Source organism: Pelobates fuscus, chromosome 9 (assembly GCF_036172605.1).
Source record: "Pelobates fuscus isolate aPelFus1 chromosome 9, aPelFus1.pri, whole genome shotgun sequence".
NCBI classification, from domain to species: domain Eukaryota; kingdom Metazoa; phylum Chordata; class Amphibia; order Anura; family Pelobatidae; genus Pelobates; species Pelobates fuscus.
Window position 1 is genome coordinate 146,631,492 of NC_086325.1, and position 10,477 is coordinate 146,641,968.

Consider the following 10,477-nt stretch of genomic DNA (forward strand, 5'->3'; position numbering starts at 1 on the left):
TGCTCCTGTCATGTTCTGTCATTTATAATATCCTAACCAGGATTTGAGGCATGCATCTTTTGTCTATCTTATAAGCCAACCTCTATTCCTAATGCTATTGTGTAATGTTCAGTATGTTAATCAGCGGTGTATAGATCTTGCTGACATAATAATGCAGCTGTTCACAACCCAAGGATTCCTATAAAGAGAGAAAATAAAACTTTTTGAACTTTCCTGTTTGTTATGGGTCGGTGTGAATGCATACTTTCTTTCTTTATATATTTAAATTCTTTAGTTTATTTTTGCATTGAGGTTACAAACACTTGTAATGCCACAACAGCAGGTACAAGCTAGATCAATCGGTACAAACAATCAACACTGTAGAATGCAATAAAACTGCACATTTTTTGATGGTAGAGAAAAGGAACATGCTGGGTAAACATGGTAGGTCAACAGACAGTGTTATGGTGGTAGCATACTTAAAGATTGGTAACTGTGACTGCTAAGGCCATGCATAAATTCAGGAGACTCAACCAACCCCCAACATTGGATGAATACTGCATCTATGAGAATAAGTTACAGCAGTCCTGCATTGGCCCACCAATTGCCAGTAGAATTTGGGGCCTCCCTGAAGGTGAGATGTTTAAAGGTCTGTCCCAAAGTAGGCAGTGGCCTAGTGAGAGTGTGGTCAGCAGCTGAATTAATTCTGCGGCGCCTCCCTATTGGAACCGTGTCATGGTCTTGCCCAGGAGATATGGAACGTTGCGTAGTCTACTGCCAAGTTGGTGCCAATGGAGCTTCTTCATGAATGGCCCAGCAACAAGTGTGTTTGGTCCAGATCCAGTTTCTCTGAGAGAGAGAAGGTTGCGAGGCCTCCTTGCGCTGTCTGAGAGTAGGCGTCTTGTAAGCTCTGGGTCTATACCCGGTAAAAGCCGCCAATCTCTGTCTAGAATTCGATGAGTATAGCCACAGTAGTCTCCTCCGGTCTACGGGTTATGTCTGCAGCCAATATTCAGTGCTAATAGGTGGGCACAAGATGTTTTATTCAATTTTGATGCTCCAGCTCCTGCTCTGCACGACAAATAAATCGACAATACGCGCACGACCTCGAAACGAGAACGAGAGGGGAAGCGCTGCTTATCACCCTGGCACCGAACACTCATATCTTTCCAATGGAGGCACTCGAGGATTATGTGCGGCCTACAACAGTGGTCGGCGCAGAGGCACTCCTCCACCGCCATACAAGCCTGGAACCTTGAGTCAAGGCTCTTAGGGGGTCCCCCAAGGGACGGTGGGGGTTATCCCGGTCCCAGACGACAGTCTTGGTGCCCAGTAGTGGCACCATGGGCCCAAGAGGCCAGCGGAGGCTGTGTGCGGGCATTCGGGCGGATCACAGCCACGCTCACTGGCCCAAAGACTAGATGATGTGTTCGCTGCCTTCGGGATTCGCATTGCTGAGAGACAGAAAAGCCCTCCTCCGCTTCCTCAACAATCCATGCCGGCACTGAGCTGTACAGGGGACCCAATCACGATGCTGACAACAGCTGTACCGAAGGGTCGGAACCCTGAACAACGACTATCCGCCGGGGGACAGAGACTCTGCCGCCAAGCACAGTATCCCGCCATTGAGCCAACCCCACACTCACCTGATATCCATCCTGCATTGCTGCGGCCCAGGAGAACACAGCGTGGAGTTGAGCGGCAAGCCTGGCAGACTCTGACCAGATCCCTGCATCGATGGACACTAGCTTCCTGCTGCATAAACATGGCAGAACCCATCTTGATTCACTGCGGCCCAGAGGAAACCAGCATAGAGACGAAAAGCAAGCCTTGCTGGCCTGTGCTCAGATCTCTGTCTCGGTGGACACTCACTGCCTGATGCTTCAAAAAGGCAGATCCGGCATCGGTTAACCACAAGCCTGCTTCATCCTGTGAGATCTCGCGCCGACCATAGGGACGGCTCCTGCATCTGAACTCTGCTCCTATATAGCCAATCGACTAATGTTATATAACATGCCTAACACGCTTATTAGATCCAGCATGTTAAGCTACCTTATTTTTCATAACTCTAGATTTTATGACCCCAAACTACCAGTTAAGCATGTTTATAGATAGCCTGTAACCTTACAACTCAAGCTGACAAACGCGATTACCTGACAATCTATTGGTTATATTCCTTTCTTATCTCATATTCCTGTCCTATAAGCTTGTTTTACAATTTGGTTTTCACATAACCACTCACGTGTCTAGGTAACTTATATTGAACACATGATCTGTTTTACTGTTATACTATATACTTTGGACAAGTTAGACCAGCATGTGACCTAGCTATTCAAACAAAAATGTTTGCAGTTATCTTCTATTCCCTGTACTTTGTTAATGCATGTATATTCTCATCCTTGCTACTGTTGTTGGGGCATTGCAAGAAAGCATGTTAAGTACTTGCACCACAAAAATAAAGAATACAAAAAAAAAGGTAAAACCAGACTCTGTTCTAATAAGTGATACATTTATGTACAACATTCATTTACTGATCCACATTTCCTTTTATATGACAGGCATGGCCCAAGCGAACACCTTCAGCGCCCCACAGCCTGTGGTAATTGCCAGCCCTGCTAAGCTTCAAGCGGCAGCAGCTCTTACAGAGGTAGCCAACGGTATTGAATCGGTGAGTATGCTGTTTTACAAATAGTTGTGGACAGAGGGGGTTTAATAACAGTACATTGTACAGAGACTAATATGTATGTTTGTTTTTTCCCTGTTTCACAGAAACAGGATTCTCCGCAGCAGCCGCCAAAGGCTCCGTTAAAGAAGGAAAATCAGTGGTTTGATGTTGGAGTAATAAAAGCCACAAATATGATGGTGACACATTATTATCTGCCTGCTGATGACTCCACCAACGACGTGAGTGCTAAGATCAAGACTTTTTCCTCTTTGAAAGGCTGCCACTTTAATGCACAATGTGTCTGTGCATATTTATATCTGTATATCCTTTTTTCTTTTCTCTTTTTTCTTTTTTTTTTCAGTATATCCAAATAGAATTGTACATCTAAGACTTTAATAAGCTGGTTTTCCATCTTTAACTATGATTTCTTTCAGTTAAAATATTTTTTCCTCTTTAATGTCAATATATTTTTATTGAAACTTAGACAAATTACAATATCCAAATCTGCACAGATAATGTTAGCACAGCAGATTTTCATTGAATACACAGATTGGCAAGAAGAAAAGACACTTATAACTGAACCATTCGCAGGCACTTCCCCCAAAAGCCTTCGATGTCTCCTGCTATTTGACATTGAAACAGTAAAAAAAAAAAAAAAGTATCAAGTGATTACCCAATTCTATTTCAGTGGCTATATTGACACACCTTATCTAAATGACTACTATGATACACACTCCCCAATATAATTCCTCTTCTCAGACAAGACATGTACTTTCAATTGTAACTTTTTTTTTTATTTTTTTCAGGATGATTCTGGTGTCCTTCCAGATTACACTCAGTTAAAGAAACAAGAGTTGCAGCCTGGGACAGCATATAAATTCAGAGTTGCAGCAATAAACGCTTGTGGTCGTGGACCTTTCAGTGAGATTTCTGCCTTTAAGACCTGCCTGCCCGGCTTCCCAGGTGCACCCTGTGCCATAAAGATCAGCAAGGTTTATTATTATTATTATTATTATTATTATTATTGCCATTTATATAGCGCCAACAGATTCTGTAGCGCTTTACAATATTATGAGAGGGGGATTTAAAGGACCACTATAAGCACCCAGGCCACTTCAGCTTAATGAAGTGGTCTGGGTGCCAGGTCCAGCTAGGATTAACCCTAACTGCTATGTTTAATAGGGTTAATCCAGCCTCTAGTGTCTCATTGACAGCCGCTAGAGGCGATTCTCACTGTGATTTTCACAGTGAGAAGACGCCAGCGTCCATAGGAAACCATTGAGAATGCTTTCCTATGGACTGGCTGAATGTGTGGCTCCTGCCGATGACTGACTGTATTCAGCCAATGACGGCGATATGGAGGAGGAGAGTTCTCCGCCTGGCGCTGGAGAAAGGGGTAAATTTAACCCCTTCCACCCTCAGGGCACTATAGTGGTCCTTTAACTATAAATAGGACAATTAAAAAAAAAATTAAAAAATAAAGGAACAATAGGTTTGAGTGGACCCTGCTCAAACGAGCTTACATTCTATAGGAGGTGGGGTGTAAAACACAATAGGAGAGGAATTTGCAGTCAAATAAGGTGGGCTGCCCTTTAGGAGAGAGCAAGATACAGGTATGTGTGGTAGAGGTGTTAGTCTGGGAGGCCATACATAAGCTTTCCTAAAGAGATGGGTTTTAAGGCACTTCTTAAAAGATGCAAGACTAGGGGAGAGTCTGATGGCGGTAGGCAGGCTATTCCATAGGAAGGGAGCCGCCCTCGAGAAGTCCTGCAAGCGTGAGTTGGCGGTGCGGACAACGGACAGGAGGTGGTCACGGGCAGAGCGGAGAGACCGAGAAGGGACAGATCTATGGATCTGTGAAGAGATATGAGGGGCTAAAGTTGTTCAGTGCTTTTATAGGTGTGAATTAATACCTTGATTCCTATAGCATACAGGAAGCCAATGTAAGGCCTGACAGAGGGGTGAGGTGTGAGAGAACCGACTAGAGAGGAAAATCAGTCTGGCAGCAGCGTTCATTACGGACTGTAGCAGTGCAGTACAGCTTTTGGGGAGACCAATCAGGAGAGGGTTACAATAATCCATGCGGGGAATTACTAGAGCATGGACAAGCTCCTTAGTAGCATCTTGCGTAGGAAAGGGGCAGATGCGGGCTATGTTTTTAAGATGGAATCTACAGGATTTGGCAACATACTGGATGTGAGGCCAGAATAAAGTATGACGCCAAGACAGCGCACTTGCAAGGATGGACTGATGTGGATACCACTAACTTGAAGGGAGAGTGAAAGAGGAGGATCCGTATTAGGAGGAGGAAAGACAAGGAGCTCAGTTTTTGAAAGATTGAGTTTCAGAAAGCGGGAGGACATACAGTCAGAGATGGAAGAAAGGCAAGCAGTGACACGTTGCAGGACGGCAGGGGAGAGGTCCGGGGAGGAGAGATATATCTGGGTGTCATCAGCGTACAGGCAGTAGTGGAATCCAAAAGAGGTAATAAGTTTGCCAAGAGAGGCAGTATAAAGCGAAAATAGAAGGGGACCAAATACAGCGTCTTGGGGACTCCAACCGAGACAGGACGTGGGGAGGAGGTATCATTAGAAAAGGATACACTGAATGAGCGTTGGGTAAAATAAGCCAGGCATCTGGCTCAAGGCTTCCTGTAACTAGTATCGGTTTGTTAAAATATATGGATCAAGAAATATAAAATGCTGACAGGCCTAAAATGTGTCGCTACGGGTTATGTTTTTAATTTACAACATGTGAATGCAATTTTTATTGACTCTGTGGGCTGCATAATAATTGGTAAATGATTTCCTTTCACCAAACAGAGTCCTGATGGTGCTCATCTCACCTGGGAGCCACCGTCTGTTACCTCTGGCAAGATCATAGAGTATTCTGTGTACTTGGCCATTCAAAGTAGTCAAAGTGCAGAGCAGAAATCCACCACAACTGCTCAATTGGCATTTATGAGGGTGTACTGTGGACCCAACCCTTCATGCCTGGTGCAGTCATCCAGCCTTTCCAATGCACATATAGACTACACCACAAAACCAGCCATCATCTTTCGCATTGCTGCTCGCAATGAGAAGGGCTACGGACCTGCTACGCAAGTCAGGTGGTTGCAAGGTAAGACGTCTGAACATATCTCTGTAAACTTACAGTTGGTGGGTATGTGTAACTTTGTCTTTTCACAATAGTAAATTAAAGTAACACTAATTGGTTGCGATAAAAATATACATTCATGAACACACCTGAATGTTTCCAACAAAGGCTAATGACACAATAACCCCCCAAACATGTATGAGTTAAGAGGAAAACTTAAAGTACCAGTTTAAGTTCTGTGTGCTATTGGCACTGTAGTATTTTAATATGTGTATTGAACTACTGTAACATTTTAGGATTCCTTCTGGAAGTTTAAAGTATTCTTTGGCTTGGTATAATGTACATTGTAATTGTTCCTTATGCAAACAAGTTTGCCTGTTTACGACTTTATTTAACTTATTTTTTTGTTCCAATTTTCTGTTAGAATCCAGTAAAGACGGATCAGCTGGAAAGCCAGCCAATAAGCGCCCGGTAGCTCCTTCCCCTGAAATGTAAGTATAAAGCCGATTATCGCGTGTGTGTGTGTGTGTCAGCACCTTTGTTTAAATGAAACTATAACTTCTCAATTTAACGTTTTAAGTGTTTTGCTGACATTATCATATAAAATGTCCTGTTTCTTCTTTCTACTTTTTGCAGTAAAACTGCTCCAAAGAAGGCGAAATCAGAACATCCCTGATCAAGATGGACACGTCTGCCCAGTCTAAACAAAGACCATCCTACAGCTAACTCCTTGCTATCCATTTTAAGGAAACCTGCTGTGCCCAATCATCTTCACCGCCCTGCTTTGCTTTACCGTTTCTCACTCACTTTGGGTTGATGGGAAAGGCTAAACTGAACCATCTCCTTTTTTTCCCTCCCCTTTATATTTTTTAATATGAACTTTGGGAAAAGCACATTTTACACTTATGTTGGCATTTTTTCCCCCCCCAGAAGATCCGATATATATATTTTTTTTTCTGCTTTTTTTTTTTTTTTTTTATTATTTTATATATATATATATATTAAAGTGCAGGAGTAAAAAGATGAACAGGTGGAACAATAAATCCTAAATAAGTTATGCAGGTCAGGAACTGTGGACTATAAACTGGACATGCAAATAGACCTGAGAACTCTGCGTTGTTGCTGAGGTGCATAGAAGATTCAACTGGGTCTCTCCTGCTTGGCATTTTGTTTCCTTTCACAAACAGATAAGAGGGTAATGTTTTTTTTGGGGGGGGGGAAATACATTTTCTTTGATTAAAAACAAAACAAAAAAAGCACTTGGACTTCAGCCCTACAATTGTATGATTTCAGAGCTGTTAAGGTTTTAAACATTTAAATGTAGGGGTGCCTACGAATGAATTGTGCTCTTAGTATCTCTCTCCCAGTGCTGCTTTTAAGGGTTTCTTCTCTGTGGACAGCAAATCCATCCTTTGTGAAAAGGGTAACTGCCTCGCCTGGAAAACACCCCAAAGGCCTTCATTATCCAGCCCCACCCCCTTCCTTCTGTTAGTGGTGCTGACCTGTGTCCAAATGCAGACGCTGGCATAGTGGACTTGACATTCAGATGCATATTTGCTCTGCCTGAACAGAGGTTCTGGAGAAGCAGGGGGTTTATTTGAAGCTCTTGGAAATCGGTTCATCAGTAGAAGTGATTTTAGAAACACTAGGCATTTGTGTAATTGTATATATGTGTGAAAGCATACATACAAATAACACTTGTCCTGATACTTTTTCTGGTTTCGTATCTGTTAATAAAAAAAAAAAAATCTTTGCGAAAAAGAATGAATAACCATATGGAAATAGAAGCGGAAAATGCCCAAATGCCTTGAATACAAAATCACAATTTTCCAAGCATCTAGGTGATTAGCTGCAGTGTTCCTTAGTGCTGAACAGGTTCGCATCCAGTATCAATCTTTCAAAAGAAAAATGACACCCTATACGCAAGATTTACTGGAAATCCTTTTGGTTACTCTGCAGAACATGAGTTTGTTTTGTGTTGATCATATTATTTTTCTTGACTGATCAAATGGCATTGCATGCATTAGCTTGAAACAATTTGCTCCCAACAGGATATGCATTCTGTCGCGATGCAGGCCTTTCCAGCAAGAGGTTATATTTAGTACAAATACTTGCTTTTTGTACTCTTTAACTACAAAATGTGCTTTGTTTCCCCCCTTTTCTTTTAATTAAGCTAGCTTGCCTTTCTTTACTTATTGTTTAGCTTTGTATAAATCAATTTATTGCAGTCATTTTATGATCGGTTTCTTCTCCTTTAAGGCAGTGGCCTAGCCCCATGTCCAAAGCAATATATATATTTAGCTGAGTGTCCTCCCTACCCATATTTTTATTTTCTTTACATCTGCCTGTTGCTGGTTTAAGCCATCTCCTGCCAGATATTTGGGCCAGTGAACCTTGTAAAATATCTACCAATCCCACTCGTCACCCTGCCAAGTAAGTCTTTCCCCTCCCACTTTTAAAAAATGACCAGCAACGCGTTCTGCTGGCCGTAGTGCGGAAAGGCTGAAGATTGGCAGTTTCTATTCATATACATAAGTAAAATATAAATATACATATATAAATATATATACACGCAGTTGGTGTATCTAAAGGAACATCAGCTGTTGAGGAAAATTTTTGTAAAAAAAAAAATCAAAAAAACCTTTATAAGAAAAGTAAAAAGCGTAAAAAAAAATCTGCAGTAGCTTAAAGCATGAGGATTTTTTTTTTGTACAAAAGCAAAGCAAGTTAAAAAATTTAAATAAGTTTAAATCATTTAGGATTTATGTTATTTCAGTAATGTTTAACTTTTATGCAACCCATCCTTGTGCTGAGTTGATTAAATGTGTATATATATTATATATAATTTTTTGTTTGTTTTTTCTTTCTCTTTTGCTCTTGTATTTTTAATCTCTTGTAGGTTCCAAATTTTTTTTTTTCTTTTGGAGGGGGTGGTTCTGCGCACATGGCACAAAATTTTGCCCTTGTGGTATTTTGGCTTTTTGTAATAAGGGGTGCAAGGAAGGAATACTTGTATAGTTCCTTTTTCTTAATCAGTAGAGGGGTCATATCTTTAGTCTCTTGTGACTTAAATGGCTGATATTGGAGAAAAACAAGGGATGACTCAATCCTTGTATTTTATGAACATTGCATGAACAGAGGAAGATGGGCAGTTGCACGATCGGGGCTTGCGAGAGCTGTGTGCGCAGTAAAGAAAGGCATCTGGCAATTCTATGAATTGTCAGTTTAATTGTTCCCAGACTGCGTGTGGTTTCAATAAGTGGAGTTCCAACCCTCAATGTGGGTATTGAGGCAGCAGCGAATCTGATGTGAGATCAATTTTTGTTATGTGAAGGGAGAAAGATAAGAGGCTAATAACTTTAGTCTTTTTCTTACTAATTGTGTCCCCCCCAACCCAAAACAGAGGAAATTATCTTAACATGGTTTTCTGTCCCTCAAGAAGCAATTGCAGCTTTGTTTAAAAATAAATAAATCGGGCAGCTTTTTGGAAGAGGCAGTGGCAGAGAGTGGGGAATGCCATCTGCATCTCCTGCGTACAATTCCAGCTGCCATTTTGTTTTGTATTATAGTGTTACTGTGTGTTACCGCCTAGAATTTCCTGCTAAAACCTCACCCGCCTTTTTTTCTTTGAGAAGAAAAGCTATTACTTCCATTGTAGAGGAGTTATCCAAGTGAATCCAATATTACAATAGTGCTATCTGTCGTTTTTGTGCTATTTTGAACAATTAAAGACATTTTTTTGAAGTGTTGTGGTTTCTATTTTCTCATTTTAAGATAATGCATTATGGTATCTTTAGCAATTGGATACAAACTTTTCTTCTACCACACTTTCATAGGTACTGTACAAATGTAAATACAAAAAAAGCATTTGCTTACTTGTGTCCTTTCTTTAAGTTACTTATCACATGAACTTTTTGAATTGCAAATATTACTTCCAAATCGCATAAAGACATGTTTACCAGTTTGCATTGCTTTATCACAAAATATGCAGTTTGTTCGTTGGTATTGGCCACCACTTCATGCACATTGTAACATTACACTACCATTTCTGCATATTTCATAAAGATATGAAATACTCTTTCACTGCATCTGCCTTGCACAGAAATTCCAGCGCAATTCTAAGGCTGATTTTGAGAACACGCCTGGCATTCACAAAGCTTTACTTTTTTTTGCACTTGAATTTCGTTTGTTCTCCAGCTATTTTTGAACAGATCATGAGGTTTGGTCTTCTGTGGGGTCCTCCTATGACATCCTTGCTGTACACACTTGTGCGCATGCAGGAGTGCAGCAGTTTTGCGGCTGCTGGTGCACAAAGTGCTAGAAGCTGAACATAATTGTGCATGTGAGGGAGCTCTTAGAACTACCTACGAGCTTTACCCCTGGGCATTTGCAAATGTCACCGCCCCACCCCAGTTATAGGCCTACTTTAATCCTTCACAGAATCCTTAAATGTCAAATCAAGTAAAGCTTAATACTATCCACACAAGAGAAGGAAAAAACACTTATGTATAGATTTAGGTACTCTGGCCTTGGGGCTGGCTCACCCCTGCATACCAGCTCTATGTTCATGCAGCTTTATTGGAACAAGAAATAAGTTTTGGCCTGTGCAGAGGCCATTGTGAAGCCTAAGCTTGACAAATGCCTCTGTGCAGACCAAAACAATGAATCTCTTGTTCTAATACCTATTTCTTCACTTGGTAAATATTAACAAGGACACAAATCATGCAATTTTAAGTA

General features: G+C 41.2%; 1 protein-coding gene across 2 annotated transcripts in view; it reads left to right on the forward strand.

Moving 5' to 3' along the window:
- HCFC1 (host cell factor C1) overlaps positions 1-9,480 on the forward strand; it is a 47,999-nt gene extending 38,519 nt beyond the window's left edge. For both annotated transcript variants that reach the window (XM_063432683.1, XM_063432684.1), the window contains exons 21-26: positions 2,538-2,647; positions 2,749-2,883; positions 3,451-3,636; positions 5,467-5,764; positions 6,165-6,231; positions 6,377-9,480. In XM_063432683.1, the coding sequence (XP_063288753.1) occupies positions 2,538-2,647; positions 2,749-2,883; positions 3,451-3,636; positions 5,467-5,764; positions 6,165-6,231; positions 6,377-6,416 (836 nt within the window). In that variant the 3' untranslated portion in view covers positions 6,417-9,480. The remainder of the gene's footprint in view (positions 1-2,537; positions 2,648-2,748; positions 2,884-3,450; positions 3,637-5,466; positions 5,765-6,164; positions 6,232-6,376) is intronic.
- Positions 9,481-10,477: the final 997 nt, after the last annotated feature.